Source organism: Danio rerio, chromosome 10, assembly GCF_049306965.1.
Source record: "Danio rerio strain Tuebingen ecotype United States chromosome 10, GRCz12tu, whole genome shotgun sequence".
Taxonomy (NCBI): Eukaryota; Metazoa; Chordata; class Actinopteri; order Cypriniformes; family Danionidae; genus Danio; species Danio rerio.
In genome coordinates, this window is record NC_133185.1 from 46428874 (window position 1) to 46446219 (window position 17346).

Genomic DNA, 17346 nt, shown 5'->3' on the forward strand with positions numbered 1-17346 from the left:
GTACATTTTACACATTGTCTAGTAAATTTTTATGCATGTGTGTGTATGCGCATGTGTATGTGTATATACAGTTGAAGTCAGAATTGTTAGCCCCCCTGAATTATTCCCCAATTTCTGTTTAATGGAGAGCAGATTTTTTTCAGCACATTTCTAAGCATAATAGTTTTAATAACTCATCTCTAATAACTGATTTATTTTATCTTTGTCATGATGACTGTGAACAATATTTGACTAGATATTTTTCATACACTTCTATACAGCTTAAAGTGACATTTAAAAGCTTAACTTGGTTAATTAGGTTACCTAGGCAGGTTAGGGTAATAAGGTGAGTTATTGTATAACAGTGGTTTGTTCTGTAGATTATCGAGAAAAAAATATAGCTTAAAGGGGCTAATAATTTTGTCCCTAAAATTGTGTTTAAAAATTTAAAGCTGCTTTTATTTTAGCCGAAATAAAACAAATAAGACTTCCTCCAGAAGAAAAAATATTATCAGACACACTGTGAAAATTTCCTTGCTCTGTTAAACATCACATGGGAAATATTTAAAAAAGAAGAAAAAAAATTGAAGAGGGCTAATAATTCTGACTTCAGCTGTATGTGTATATATTGGATATTGTTTATCATGGTGCCTGTTTGTCACAGGTTCAAGTATCCACACACATCACTGTAATTTATAGACAGAATGGACTTCATTACAATCAAGGTGAAAACAACATGTGTACATTTTTCTTTTTAAAGCTTTAGTTGGTAAATGAACACAGTATATATCTAGTTTGGTGGTGTACTGCTCAAACACTTATAATACCAGATCAGCAGATTTATTCTTACTTAGGATGCCATTTTTTTCGTACACAATTTGGTCGATCTGCATTCTCTAAATATGCTTCAAATGTATTGAATGAGCTTCAAAATATACTACAAATGAAATGTGTACCATCTATAGCCATATTTAAACATATTTTAATATCTGTCTATTTAGAACGGTGCACGTGTTTCTAAAAACAAACACACAGAGCTTTAAATCCTGCAAATGAGGAACATTGTTATCTGTCTACTCTGGTGGAAACACATCTCTGGACAGCCATTATGCAAATTAATTTCATAGCTATGTAGGTTTTGATCATCTACAAAGGCAGTGTCTGTAGTCCATCAGTGAACTAAACATGCAAATTATATGTTACTTAAAAACGTACATTTTACACATTGTCTAGTAAATTTTTATGCATGTGTGTGTATGCGCATGTGTATGTGTATATACAGTTAAAGTCAGAATTATTAGCCCCCCTGAATTATTCCCCAATTTCTGTTTAATGGAGAGCAGATTTTTTTTTCAACACATTTCTAAACATAATAGTTTTAACAACTCATCTCTAATAACTGATTTATTGTATCTTTGTCATGATGACTGTGAATAATATTTTACTAGATATTTTTCAAGCCACTTCTATACAGCTTAAAGTGACATTTAAAGGCTTCACTAGATTAATTAGGTTACCTAGGCAGGTTAGGGTAATTAGGCGAGTTATTCTATAACGATGGTTTGTTCTGTAGATTATCGAGAAAAAATATAGCTTAAAGGGGCTAACAATTTTGTCCCTAAAATTGTGTTTAAAAATTTAAAGCTGCTTTTATTTTAGCCGAAATAAAACAAATAAGACTTCCTCCAGAAGAAAAAATATTATCAGACACACTGTGAAAATTTCCTTGCTCTGTTAAACATCACATGGGAAATATTTAAAAAAGAAGAAAAAAAATTGAAGGGGGCTAATAATTCTGACTTCAGCTGTATGTGTATATATTGGATATTGTTTATCATGGTGCCTGTTTGTCACAGGTTCAAGTGCGCACACACATCACTGTAATTTATTTATAAAATGACAGAATGGACTTCATTACAATCAAGGTGAAAACAACATGTGTACATTTTTCTTTTTAAAGCTTTAGTCGGTAAATTACCACGGTATATATCTAGTTTGGTGGTGTACTGCTCAAACACTTATAATACCAGATCAGCAGATTTATTCTTACTTAAGATGCCTTTTTTCATACACAATTTGGTCGATCTGCATTCTCTAAATATGCTCCAAATGTATTGAATGAGCTTCAAAATATACCACATATGAAATGTGTACCATCTATAGCCATATTTAAACATATTTTAAGGTCTGTCTATTTAGAATGGTGCACATGTTTTAATAATTAATTATGGCTTATATTATTTTTGTGTGTGTCTGAGTTACAGCAAAATATTTCTCACAACACACAAAGTCTTGACCAGGACTCCATGGTTGAAGAGATATTGTATCTCAATGGGACATTCCTGGTTAAATATGTCAATAAAATAAAGTTACAATATGTGGTAGTATTTTCAAAAATATTGATACTGAAATATTTAAAATAATCAAATCTTGCTTTTGGTTAGTAATGCTGGCTTTACCCTCTCCCACCTTCTCATTCCCAGCAGGGAGATCAATAATTAATGACAATATTAAGATTTCAAAACTTTTATTCTAATCAGAAAAAAAGACTAGATTGCACTAATTTATTATTGGACTTAAGGACTTACTATAAGCATTATGTGGTTTAGCTATACACTCACCGGCCACTTTATTAGGTACACCTTTATGCTAGTAACAGGTTGAAGCCCCTTTTGCCTTCAGAACTTTCTTAATGCTTCACGGCATACATTCAACATGGTACTGGAAAATTCCTCAGAGATTTTACTCCATACTGACATGATAACATCACTCAGTTGGCTGCATATCCGTGATTCAAATCTCCCGTTTCACACATCCCAAAGATCTTCCGTTGGATTGAGATCTGGTGACTGTGGAGGCCATTTGAGTACAGTGAACTCATTGTCATGTTCGACTTGACTATGTCTGCATGCCTAAATGCATTGAGTTGCTGCCATGTGATTGGCTGATTAGAAATTTGCATTAACGAGCAGTTGGTGTACCTAATATAGTGGCCGGTGAATGTATTTTCCCCTTTTACTTTATTTGCTTACTTCTAATGTTGCTTGATTTGTTCTCTACGGTATTGAAAATCGAATCGATATTTTTTTTAAGGTATTGAAGTTCCAGTATTGTGACAATGCTAATATCTGGCAAAGATATTAATGATAATGACCCCAAAAAGTTCAATCTAAACCTATCCTCTATCAGTGGCTTTAGGTGAATTCAGAAGGATTATTATTAATATTATTTTTAACCTTGCTATATTGTATTTTGTGCTCAGGGAGCAGGGACGGAAGAGGCTTGTCTAATTGACATCCTGGCCTCGAGAAGCAATGCTGAGATAAAAGAAATCGTCGCCGCTTACAAGAAAGGTGCATGCTAGTTATTTTTTATTATTTTGCATTATAAATCTTTTCATATGACACTATTTTCATTCACTTTGCTTTTCCTGATAACCTCATTATCTCAGAACATGACAAGAGTCTTGAAGACGACATCTGCGGAGACACATCCGGAATGTTCCAGAGGGTCTTGGTGTCATTGCTCACGGTAAATAAACAAATCACCTCTTTTGAAGACATAGTTCACCTTAAAATTAATACTGTCATTAACTTGATTGACTTATTCCACATCTGTTTTTTTCTGTTGAATATAAAAGAAGATATTTTGAAGAATGTTGGAAACCTGTAACAACTGACTTCCATGGTATGTGTTTTTGTATGGGAGTCAATTGTTAACACAGTTTCAAACATTCTTTGAAATATCTTCTTGTTTTCAACCAAAATAAAAACTGGGTTGGAACAAGTCAAGGGTGAGTAAATGAAGACAAAATTGACATTTTTGGGTGAACTATCCTTTTTAGTACATTTGTGAGGAAGACTTTCAGTCAATAAGTGCTTTGTTTGGTTTGCAAACCCTTGTGGTCCTCCGTTTCCGGAGCAGGTTTGACAGACTGCAGTTATTGACATCAGGGTTTTTTCTGCTTTGTTTACAGGCTGGGCGTGACGAGAGCACTAAGGTAGATGAGGCTCAGGCTGTCCAGGATGCAAAGGTGAGGATTTTGACGTGGTTAGCGGTAGCTTTTTGCCTGAATATTAGATATATTTGTTCTGAATGTCTTAATCTAGGGACTTCTCGCTTAACAAATCAAATAGTTTATTTGAATGCTTTTAAAAGTAGGTGTCCATTTAAGATTTAAAAATTATGATCATTCATTTTGGCGACGCCGTGGTGCAGTAGGTAGTGCTGTCGCCTTACAGCAAGAAGGTCGCTGGTTCGAGCCTTGGCTAGGTCAGTTGGCATTTCTGTGTGGAGTTTGTATGTTCTCCCAGCGTTCGCATGGGTTTCCTCCGGGTGCTCTGGGTGCTCCGGTTTCCCCCACAGTACAAAAACATGCAGTACAGGTGAATTGGGCTGGCTGAATTGTTCGTAGTGTATGAGAGTGAATGAGTGTGTATAGATGTTTCCCAGAGATGGGTTGCGTCTGGAAGGGCATCCGCTGCGTAAAATAAAACAAGTGCTGGATAAGTTGGCGGTTCATTCCGCTGTGGCGACCCTGGATTAAAAAAGGGACTAAGCCAAAACGAAAATGAATGAATGAATCATTCATATTTATTTAAAGATAATAGCCTACTGATAATCCATAATTGTTCATGATATTTAACTTTACATTATCATATAAGGACATCTCGCAGGCGTTATGCAGCTTCAACATTAGCTTACAGTAAAAAAAAGATTCACAATCATTCGTTTGGAAATTTGTTGGACGGTATTGATGTCTGTTCAAACTAAATTGAGTTGAAACTTATGTTTGTTTTGGGACAACTTGATTGTTTATGTTCAATCCACTTCAATTTGTAAAAACGATTAGGTTAACTTAGCCTAATTGATTTGTGTTGTGACAATGTGAAGTAATTGTGCGGAACCCAGCATGTTTACACTGTTGATTGACTCATTCATTCATTTTCCTTCAGCTCATTCCCTTAATTATTAGGGGTCGCCACAGTGGAATGAACCGCCTGACTTAAATATACAACTGTTAATTCATTAATTCTGTTTTATGTAAAATAATCTGCCATTTAGCTGTTCAGGATTGCGGTTGCTCTGTGACCAGAAACAACCGATTCATAAGATTTGGTCGTTTGGGATTTGGTCCACCGGTCCATCGTTTTTGTAAATTATTTTAAAACAAGTTAGAGTTATAGAAGTTAATTGGTTAGGGAATCGGACTTGAAAACCCAACAGTTCATCATTCAAGAATTCCCTTTGTTTGCGCTATTTTGATTCCGCGAAAAGAAGAACCGTTCTTCTTTTTTGTTCATTTAAAAAGAGTCGACTCATAAGAGTCATTTGTTCAGGAATCGAACCCAAATTGACGCTGATGATTCAGTAGCGGAGAAAAAAAACGTACAATTATGTGCTCTTTTTCTGCCTCACTTCCTTTTAAAATACACACACTTGCTTGAACATTTGATCTAATGCAGTGACATGATTGTGTTTTAAAGTGTGCCCGAGGTGTGGAAATAATCTAAATGAATGGAGCTGATGTTGTGTGTCGATGTTCATTGTCAGCGAGCGGTTTATAATAGCGGGTTCAGCCTTAGACAAACAGCAGTGTTGTCGATGTTCAGCAATCATTAACAGTATATAAAGGGAAATACTCTGGTAAAGTTCTGCATTGTTTATGCTTTATCAGGACATCTATGAGGCTGGTGAAGCTCGCTGGGGAACAGATGAGGTGAAGTTTCTGACGGTTCTCTGTGTGAGAAACAGAAATCACCTTCTGCGAGGTAAACACAGTAAAAGTCATTAACACTGATCTTAGATCTGATCTGTTTTATAAAACTGCAGATGTTATAATAACATGATGGAATATGACCCTGGTATAATGAAGTACACACACTGCTTCCACCTTGTGGTCACTGGATGGAAATAAATCTGCCCGCAACACCTGTCATACACTCTCAGAATTAAAGGTACAATACCTGTCACTGGGGTGGTTAAGGTACACTTTTGTACATTACAGGGCCACATATGTACCTTTAACCCTTTAACTGCCTGCCCTACCAAATTGTTGACCATATTTAGACGTTTTAAAATAATGCCTGTTAAAGTTATTTAAAGAATGACTATTTTAAATAATGGTTTACACAACATTGTTGGTTTATATAAAAAAAAAAATCTAACAAACATAATCCTGTTGCACTGCTACACTTGATTTTGGTTTTATTGTAAAAAAGAAAACGAAACAAGAAAACATGTTAAATGAGAATCTGAAATATTTTATTGCATAATTAAAAATATATAGTTGATTTAGTGTTCAAAATGTTTTTTATTTTAAATATTTTTGAATAAATTGGTCTTCATATTTTCAGATTTTTCATCGTGTATGTATTAATTCTGGTACTTTTACAATAAACTGACAAAAAATGCATTGAGTGTATTAACAAGTGACATTAGGAGTTAAGAAATGCAATCCAACTTTTCTTTCTCGGTGGAGCAGTTAAAGGGTTAAGGTACATATAAATACCTAAAAAGTACAATTGTGAACCCTCATAGTACCATAATAATACAAAAGTGTGTCCTAAAGATACAAAATTGTACATATAAGCCACCAATGTGCACATTTAAGGTACAAAAGTGTACTGTTTGAAAAGTGACCGGGTTTGTACCTGATTTTGGACCTACTTATCTCTGAGAGTGTAAATACAATAATAAGACTAATAATTATTACAAAAATCTGATAATGATTGAATAAAAATTTAACTAAAAACAAATAAATATAATGTAATTAGTAAGAAAAAAAAGTATTATACAATAAAGTAGAAAGAGTAGAATTTATAATGCCTTAGAGCAGGGGTGTCAAACTCAATTCCTGGAGGGCCGAAGCCCTGCACAGTTTAGTTCCAACCCTGCTCCAACACACTTACCTGTAGGTTTCAAACAAGCCTGAAGGACTCAATTAGTTTGATCAGGTGTGTTTAATTAGGGTTGGAACTAAACTGTGCAGAACTGCGGCCCTTTTGGAACTGAGTTTGACACCTGTGCCTTAAAGGATTTACAGTTGAAGTCTGAATTATTCGCCACTGTTTATTTTTCCCCCAATTTCTGTTCAACGGAGAGCAGATTTCTTCAACACATTTCTAAACATAATAGTTTTAATAACTCATTTCTAATAACTGATTTATTTTATCTTTGCCATGATGACAGTAAATAATAATTGACTAGAAATTTTTCAAGACACTTCTATACAGCTTAAAGTGACATTTAAAGGCTTAACTAGGTTAATTTAGTTAACTAGCCAGGCTAGGGTAATTAGGCAAGTTAATGTATAACGATGGTTTGATGGATAATGTAGATTATCGAGAAAAAATATAGCTAAAAGAGGCTAATAATTTTGTCTCTAAAATGTTGTTTAAAAATGTAAAAACTGCTTTTATCCTAGCTGAAATAAAACAAATAAGACTTTTTCCAGAAGAAAAAATATTATCAGACATACTGTGAAAATGTCCTTGCTCTGTTAAAAATCATTTGGAAAAATATTTAAAAAAATAGAATATTTATAGTTTTATAAAAACTAAAAATATTATCCAACTAATACATCAGACCCATTTATAATATTATTACACAGTGTAGATTTGATCTATTATTAAGAAATTACACGTATAACATATATTTTTCTATTTAGGATGGGAGAGTCCCTTAAATGAAGATGATCAGTTTTTTACAATTTATTTCAGTGTTATTTTAATGTACAAAAAAAGTTTAGTTTTTTTATAGTTACAATTTTGGTTGAATATTATCCATATACAAGCACTATCAACAATACCAACTACTGTAGAATGAAAATCTGCCAAGTGTATAATCTATTTTAATTTAATTGCCAAACAAAATGTGAATTATTAATTTTTAGCTGTCCGGATTTGATTTAAAAATGGTAAATGACTTTCTTCCCGAATTATTTAAAGAATACGACACCTGTTTTTCCCCAGTGTTTCAGGAGTATCAGAAGAAATCTGGACGAGACATTGAGGACAGCATAAAGCGAGAGATGTCCGGCTCTCTGGAGGATGTATTTCTGGCAATAGGTCAGCGTTACAGCATTCATTTCAATCCATTTCACACTTTCAATGTATGTATATAAAAGCCATCTGTTTGCCTTTTCAGTGAAATGCATAAAAAACAAGCCAGCGTTTTTTGCCGAGAGGCTCTACAAGTCCATGAAGGTACACAAAATCACCAAGTGATCCATCATTTGCACACATCAGCAGCATGACTTATACAAAAATATCCTTTCTTAGGGTTTAGGGACTACAGATAGTGTGCTGATCAGGATCATGGTGGCTCGTGCAGAGATAGATATGCTGGATATCAAAGCAGAGTTCCTGAAGATGTACGGAAAAACCCTGCACTCCTTTATAAAGGTGAGACATTACACTACACTCAACATTTCAGGCAGCACTTGTAAAGGTTTTATCGTCTGCGTTGGTACAAAAAATGCTTTACTTACTTCGTGTTTTTGTCTTGTTTCTTGTCTAAATATCTAAAAATTCTTAAATCAAGAAGCGCTTTCTAGACAAGCAAAAAATATGGTCTTGTTTTAAGAAATAATATGTTATAATTGAGTGAGTTTTCTTTAAAACAACCAAAAATAATCTGCCAATGAGCTTAGCAAAAAAAAAAAGAAAAAATCCAAATTAATAAACAAATACAATGAATATTGAATACAAATTAAATTAAAAATAAATAAATGTTACATTGTAGTTATTAAGGATATTATAATAAAGTATAAATATTAATAAAGTAGATGAGTATATCTAACAAAAAATATATTACGAAAATATACATTATTTAAACATAATGAAATATAAGTATTATCCAATTAATGTACACTCATTGGCCACTTTATTAGGTACACCTTACTAGTACTGGGTTGGACCCAATTTTGCCTTCAGATCTGCCTTAAACCTTCATGGCGTAGATTCAACAAGCTACTGGAAATATTCCTCAGAGATTTTGCTCCATATTGACATGATAGCATTGCGCAGTTGCTGCAGATTTGTTGGCTGCACATCCATGATGCAAATCTTCCGTTCCACCACATCCCAAAGGGGCTCTAGAGCTCTGGTGACTGTGAAGGCCATTTGAGTACAGTGAACTCATTGTCATGTCATAAAGCTTGAATCATCTCAGACTGCTTTCTTGAACATGGCTCGTTATCCTGCTGGAAGTAGCCATAAGAAGATGGTACACTGTGGTCATAAAGGGATGGACATGGTCAGCAACAATACTCGGGTAGGCTGTGGCGTTGACATGATGCTTAATTGGTACTAATAGGCCCAAAGTGTGCCAAGAAAATATCCCCCACACCATTACACCACCACCAGCAGCCTGAACCATTGATACAAGGCAGAATGGATCCACCCGATGTGGTCTTCTGCTGCTGTAGCCCAGCCACCTCAAGGTTGGATGTGTTGTGTGTTCAGAGATGCTCTTCTGCAGACCTCGGTTGTAAGGAGTGCTTATTTGAGTTACTGTTGCCTTTTTTCAGCTGGAACCAGTCTGGCCATTCTCCTCTGGCATCAACAAGGTATTTGTGCCCACAGAACTGCCGCTCACTGGATATTTTCTCTTTTTCGGGCCATTCTCTGTACACCCTAGAGATGGTTGTGCGTGAAAATCCCAGTAGATCAGCAGTTTCTGAAATACTCAGACCAGCCCATCTGGCACCAACAACCATGCCACGTTTAAAGTCACTTAAATCCCCTTTCTTCCTCATTCTGATGCTCGGTTTGAACTGCAGCAGACCAATTTGACCATGTCCACATGCCTAAATGCATTGAGTTGTTGGCAGATTAGAAATTTGCGTTAACGAGCAGTTCGACAGGTGTACCTAATAAAGTGGCCAGTGAGTGTAGATATCACAGAAACAACTAATTATCACAATGTCAGACTTTTACCGCATCTTGCAGCCCTATTCTGAACCGATATGAACTTCTCTCTTCTGTCAAAGCCAAAAAAGTTTACCTACTTTTTTGGCTTTGACAGAAGAAGGAAGTTTGAAAACAAATACCACGAAAGCCAATGGTTACAGATTTCTAGCTTTCTTCAAGATATATTATGGTGCGTTTTACAAACGAAAAACTCCTAATGGTTTGTAAACAAGTAAAGGCTGAGTGTGGAACGCTTTTCCCACAAACATTAGGAATGCTGGTTTCTTGGACTGTTTTAAGAAGCTACTTAAAACTTATCTTTTTAGGACCATTTTAATTTGTGATATCTCTTTTATTCTTTTTGTGTTTTTTATTGTATTTTTATTGTTTTACTCTGCTTTGTTGTTTTTTTCTGTCTCGTAAGCGCTTTGGGTCTTAGAAAAGTGTGTTATAAATAAAATGTGTTATTATTATTATTATTATTATTATTAGTGTTATTATTATTATTATTATTGTTGTTGTTATTATTATTGTTGTTATTATTATTATTAATATTATTATTATTATTATTATTATTACTATTATTATTATTATTGTTGTTGTTGTTATTATTATTATTATTATTATTATTATTATTATTATTATTATTATTATTATTAAATTATGACAGAATTGAAATGTTTGGGTGAACTATTCCTTTAAGTGGGCTTTGGCTGAATGAGAGTTGCAATAGAAACTCATTTCTATCTAATCTGCAATTAAAAAAAAAAAAACAACTGTCAGCTCTTATTTTAGAGTCATTTGCCTGAACACAGTGCTAATGTTTCCTCCATATGTTGTCTTTTTCTAGGGCGACACGTCGGGCGATTACCGTAAGATCCTGCTGGAGCTGTGCGGAGGTGAAAAGTAACACATCCGCCATGTTCATTAACATTAAACGCTTTTTCCCATCAGGCCTACAGCATTTCACACACATTCCTAGTTTGTAATACCAATTAAAAACCCAACATTGGTGTTTTGAACAAGATTCATGATTACTCTGTTCATTGCTTTTGCATTTATAGGTGTCTTTAATAGATCTACACCTTAATATAAATAAATAAAAGAAGAGGAGAACATCCCATATTGATCTGTTGTTTGTTGTTTTAATGTCAGCAAACTCTCTCAAGTCCATTTGTTTAATTACTTTGAGGTTAATTAGTTTAATGTACAGCGTCTCTGTGGTCTAATTATACTAATTGGCCCTGGTTGTTTGCTTGTCTGAGAATGGCTCATAGATTCTCCTGTTTTCAATATTTCATTAGATTTAGAGACCGCACGCCTCAATTTAATCAAGAGCAATGCGAATCACATGGGTGAACTTCGGAACTGTTAGAATTCTGGGATGCATGGCTAACAAAATGCAGTGAATTTATGGTTTTACCACTAAGTGGCGCTGTGCACACATTCATATTTACTCATTTGACAATCACTAATAAACTGCAGTGTTTGGTGGATGGAGAAAGTTTTCATACTTTGTATATCTCGTGAAGCATACATGAGTGTGTAAATAAAAAGTAAGTAATAATATAAATAAATAAAAAATACAATAACGAGAAGAAAACCGTTGGAAACGTCTTATAAAAAGAGATGCGTAAACTTCAGAAAATCATCTGCAAACTCATTTATTGTAATCTGTATTGTTTTTATATTGAAACATGCATAAATATAGTTTTAAACACGGAGTTGCTATTTAAAGTGATATAAAATAAGTGCATAATTTAAATATAATTACTGAAAATATATTATAATGTATTTTTATATGTATTTTATGTTTATGAAGCACGCTTCCGTTTTAATTTGGTCATTTAAAATAAAGTAGATGAGATAAGAGGAAAACATAATAAATTAAGGACTGAAATGCATACATTAAATTTATAGTCAAACTATTTTTTTTTATATTATACAATATACAGGGTTTCTGTAAGTTTAACCAAGTTAAATTTAAGACTTTTTCAAGACCATGAAGAATGAAATTTCAGACATTTTAAGGCCTAAAATTTTAAATTTAAGACTTTAAGACTCAACGGATGCTCTGAATATATTTATCTATAATATATATTTATATAATATATTTATTTATGCATATTTCTCTTTTTTAATTTGGTAATTTAAAGTAAAGTGCACGAGATAAGAGCAAAACATTCTAATGACTGAAATGAATACATTAAATAAATTTAAAGTCAAACTATTTTTTAAATATATATTTATATAGTATATTTATTTACAATATGTATTTATAATATATTTATTTATGCATATTTCTCTTTTTTAATTTGGTAATTTAAAGTAAAGTGCATGAGATAAGAGCAAAACAAACTAAATTAATGACTGAAATGCATTCAATAAATACATTTAAAGTCAAACAATTTTTATATATATATATTTATACAATATATTTATCTATAATATATATTTATTTACGCATATTTATCTTTTTTAATTTGGTAATTTAAAGTACATGAGATAAGAGCAAAATATTAATGACTGTAATACACACATTAAATTTATAGTTGATTTTTTTTTTTTACAATATATTTATCTATAATATACATTTATAATACATGTATTTACAGATATTTCTCTTTTTTTTAATTTGGGAATTTAGAATAAAGTGCATGAGAAAGTGTATGGAAAAACTATTTATCTAATATTTATTTTTTATAATATATTATTATAATAAATTTTCAGAGGCACATGTCTCTTTTTAATTTGGGGATTTAAAAAGATGTACATGAGATGAATATATATTATTTTTGACTACAATTTTAGACATTTTATTTAATGCAAAATATACTAAATTAAAGACAAATGCATACATTAAATTTATAGTTGAACTTTTTAAATATATTTTTACAATATATTTATAACATATTTATTTAGGCATATTTCAATTTGTTAATTTAAGTACCTGAGATAAGAGCTAAACATACTAAATTAATGACATAAATCCATACATTAAATCTATACTCAAACCATTTTTTATATTTATTAATATATTTATTAATTATTACTATATTTATCTATAACATATATTTATAATATATTTATTTACGCATATTTCTCTTTTTTAATTTGGGAATTTAGAATAAAGTGCATGCAATAAAGTGCATGAAACCCTATTTTTTATGTTTGAAATGTATATATTTATTTATTTTTTTAATATATTATCTTTTTTTTCAGAGGCACATTTCTCTTTTTAATTTGGAAGTTTAAAATAAAGTACATGAGATGAATATATTATTACTTATTTTGAAGTACAGTTTTAAACATGTTATTTAGTCGCAAAACATATTAAATTAAGGAATGAAATACACAGATTAAATAAATCCATGGTTTAACCTATTGTCTTCATACTATAGCTCAATAACTTAAAGAGAAAGAAAATATTTAGCTATATAAAATGGATTTAAAATATTACCTTTTTTTCCTGCTGCATTACATAAAAACACTCCAATTAAGACAGAGAATGTCTTAATGTCTCAAAACTCCCCTTTTTTTAACATCAGCTTATACCACAGTCAGGAAAAGTGCCTGATATAGGAAAAATTCAGAATTGAGTGTGGTAATCTTGAAAATGCAGCATGTGTTTGGTCACACTGTTTTATCTGGAAACTGTCTGAGTCTGCTGAGTTTGAAGTATTATTATTTTTTGTTGAGTATCAGAGTCGGGCGTACATGGCGAGCAATTCCTCAGACAAATGAAAGACGGTATCTGTGTGAACTCAGACAGACAGTGAGGGCTTGAATATCGGAAGCAAATAAACAATCCTGACAAGAAGAGCTCATAAATCTCCATATATATGCGCCAAGAGCATTCTGGGATCACTAGAACAGCAACTATGACAGAAATCGCCCTCTCCTTCTCAGGCTAATGATGGCCCACAGCATAAATAAACCTCTGCTACTTTGCAATTTTTATGCCAAAATCTTGCCTTTCCACATGCATGTTGAGTTTTTTTATTTTTAAGTCTCCTGCCTTTTTTATTGCTAACATCTTTGAACTGGAGTGAGGCAGAGAGAGAAAAACACTACACTGAGTAAAGTTACGAGTGACAAACTTTTCCCCGAGGCCTGAGTCCATCACTGTCAAACTAGTCTCACAGTGTTAGATGAATTAAATACATGCTCAAATCAAAGCACGAGCGATAACTTATGGCCATGAAAAGACTAACACGTCTCCTAGGTCATAATGTATTAATGCAGCAGAGTTTTCTGAAGAAAGAGAGACACACAAATGATAACGAAAACCTCAATTTTAGACTAGTTAGTTAGGGAACAGCACATAAATGGCGCAAAAAAATGTGTAGTTGTCTTTTTATGCCTAAATATTAGATGTTGATGTATTTCTTTTTAGCAAAACATTTGGAGCCAAATTTGATGAAGGTAAAGATGACATTAATAATGGCGGCATCATTATGTTCATTTTAATAAGGTAGTTTGGTCATATTGTGTAAAGTTACAAGTGACAAACTTTTCCCCGAGGCCTGAATCCATCACTGTCAAACTAGTCTCGTAGTGTTAGATGAATTAAATCCATGCTCAAATCAAAGTGCGAACGGTAACTTGCGTCCATGAAAAGACTAACACGTCTCCTAGGTCATAATGTATTAATGCAGCAGAGTTTTCTGAAGAAAAAGAAACACACAAATGGTAACGAAAGCCTCAATTTTAGACTAGTTAGTTTTGCAACAGCACAAAAAGGGGCAGAAATTTGGAGTTTTCTTTTTGAGCCTAACATTAGATCTAGATTTTTTTTTGCCAAAACATTTGGAGCCAAATTTAAGGGAGGTGAAGATGACATTAATATTGGCAGCATTATTATGTTTGTTTTAATAAGGTATTTGTCACATTGTGTAAAGTTACGAGTGACAGACTTTTCCCTGATGCTGGATTCTATCACTGTCAAACTAGTCTCGTAGTGTTAGATGAATTAAATCCATGCTCAAATCAAAGCACGAGCGATAACTTATGGCCACGAAAAGACTAACACGTCTCCTAGGTCATAATGTATTAATGCAGCTGAAGAAAGAGACACAAAAATGGTAACGAAAGCCTCAGTTTTAGACTTGTTAGTTAGGCAACAGCCCAAAAATGGTGCAAATATTTGGAGTTGTCTTTTTAAGCCTAAATATTAGATGTATTTCTTTTCGCCAAAAAGTTTGGAGCCAAATTTGATGAAGGTAAAGATGACATTAATTATGACGGCATCATTATGTTCATTTTAATAAGGTAGTTTGGTCATATTGAATAAAGTTACGAGTGACAAACTTTTCCCCGAGGCCTGAGTCCATCACTGTCAAACTAGTCTCGTAGTGTTAGATGAATTAAATCCATGCTCAAATCAAAGCGTGAACGGTAACTTGCGTCCATGAAAAGACTAACACGTCTCCTAGGTCATAATGTATTAATGCAGCTGGGTTTTCTGAAGAAAGAGACACACATAAATGATAAAGAAAGCCTCAGTTTTAGACTAGTTAGTTAGGCAACAGCACAAAAATGGCGAAAAAATTTGGAGTTGTCTTTTTAAGCCTAAATATTAGATGTATTTCTTTTCGCCAAAAAGTTTGGAGCCAAATTTGATGAAGGTAAAGATAACATTAATTATGGCGGCATCATTATGTTCATTTTAATAAGGTATTTTGGTCATATTGTGTAAAGTTACAAGTCACAAACTTTTCCCCGAGGCCTGAATCCATCACTGTCAAACTAGTCTCGTAGTGTTAGATGAATTAAATCCATGCTCAAATCAAAGCACGAGCGATAACTTATGGCCACGAAAAGACTAACACGTCTCCTAGGTCATAATGTATTAATGCAGCTGGGTTTAGTGAAGAAAGAAACAAAAATGATAACGAAAAAAAAAAATTTAAAAGAAAAAAAATATTCAATGGGGGGCTAATAATTCTGACTTTAACTGTATTTTGATCCTGGAACAACATTCCAATAAGCCAATCAGAATTAAGAGATCATTTTACAGTTTATGTTAAGTTTAGACCTACGGTTGGGCACTGTAAGTTCATGCACTTCTACATTGTTACCTATTAACACTTCTACATTGTAATACTAATATTCCCCTCTGATTTTGGGAAGAATGTACAGTCATGGTTGGGTTTAGGGGTAGGGAATAGGTGTGGATTACATTTTCCAACAAAAAATAATGTTCAGGAATCAACATAGATGTCCAGGATCGCATTGAACTTGGCAAAATCATGACGTGCATGACCCAACCAGTCATTAGGTTTAATGAGCAAACACTTTTTCACACAGGACTATGTAGCTAGTTTTAATAGTAGTTTTGTTTTTAAAACTGCATGATGTGTTTACTTGTGTTATCTTTGACTAATATAAGTGTGTTTGATAATCAGAAAGAAGGGCGAAGCAGTGGCGCAGTAGGTAGCGCTGTTGCCTTACAGCTAGGAGGTCGCTGGTTCGAGCCTTGGCTCAGTTGGCGTTTTTGTGTGGAGTTTGCATGTTCTCCCTGCGTTCGTGTGGGTTTCCTCCGGGTGCTCCGGTTTCCCCCACAGTCCAAAGACATGCGGTACAGGTGAATTGGGTAGGCTAAATTGTCCGTAGTGTATGAGAGTGTGTGGATGTTTCCCCAGAGATAGGTTGCGGCTGGAAGGGCATCCGCTGTGTAAAAACTTGCTGGATAAGTTGGCGGTTTATTCCGCTGTGGTGACCCCGGATTAATAAAGGGACTAAGCCGACAAGAAAATGAATGAATCAGAAAGAAGAAATCAGTGAGGAGGGGCGAGGCAGTGGCACAGTGGGTAGCACGTTCGCCTCACAGCAAGAAGGTCGCTGGTTCGAACCTTGGCGTTTCTGTTTGGGGTTTGCATGTTCTCCCTGCCTTCACGTGGGTTTCCTCCGGGTGCTCCGGTTTCCCCCACAGTCCAAAGACATGTGGTACAGGTGAATAGGCTAAATTGTCTGTAGTGTGTGAATGTGTGTGTGTGTGGATGTTTCCCAGAGATGGGTTGCGGTTGGAAGGGCATCCGCTGTGTAAAAACTAGCTGGATAAGTTGGCGGTTCATTCCGCTGTGGCGACCCCGGATTAATAAAGGTACTAAGCCAACAAGAAAATGAATAAATGAAATCAGTAAGGGGGTAAATACTTTTTCACACCACTTTACATATACAAATAAGAGAAGTAAATTGGATTTTCAATGTGACTTTAAAAGGAGAACAACTCAAATCTTTTTGAACCTTGATTTCGGAAATTTGGCTGATTTGAAATACAAAGGCCTCCTTGTCAGTTTTCTGAACAAGTCATTCAACTGGAGCAAATAGTGCGAGTCGCCTTATTAACATGGACGTCTCCACAAACCATCTGTTGGTTTTCTGTGATGTCGTAAACTCACTCTGACAGCATGTTCAGAGATAAATGAAACATGCCACAAGATGCTGCGAA

At 33.8% G+C, this 17346-nt stretch overlaps 1 protein-coding gene across 4 annotated transcripts in view; it reads left to right on the top strand.

The window, feature by feature from the left end:
* Window positions 1-11018, top strand: part of anxa4 (annexin A4) — a 36741-nt gene extending 25723 nt beyond the window's left edge. For 2 of the 4 annotated variants that reach the window (XM_073913604.1, XM_068223732.1), the window contains exons 6-13: window positions 3242-3332; window positions 3431-3510; window positions 3956-4012; window positions 5657-5750; window positions 7953-8048; window positions 8128-8186; window positions 8262-8384; window positions 10744-11016. In XM_073913604.1, coding sequence (XP_073769705.1) covers window positions 3242-3332; window positions 3431-3510; window positions 3956-4012; window positions 5657-5750; window positions 7953-8048; window positions 8128-8186; window positions 8262-8384; window positions 10744-10803 — 660 coding nt within the window. In that variant the 3' untranslated portion in view covers window positions 10804-11016. Of the gene's footprint in view, window positions 1-3241; window positions 3333-3430; window positions 3511-3955; window positions 4478-4966; window positions 5751-7952; window positions 8049-8127; window positions 8187-8261; window positions 8385-10743 lie in introns of those variants that run through there. The other 2 variants (NM_181764.3, XR_012385838.1) reach the window with 2 other exon arrangements.
* Window positions 11019-17346: the final 6328 nt, after the last annotated feature.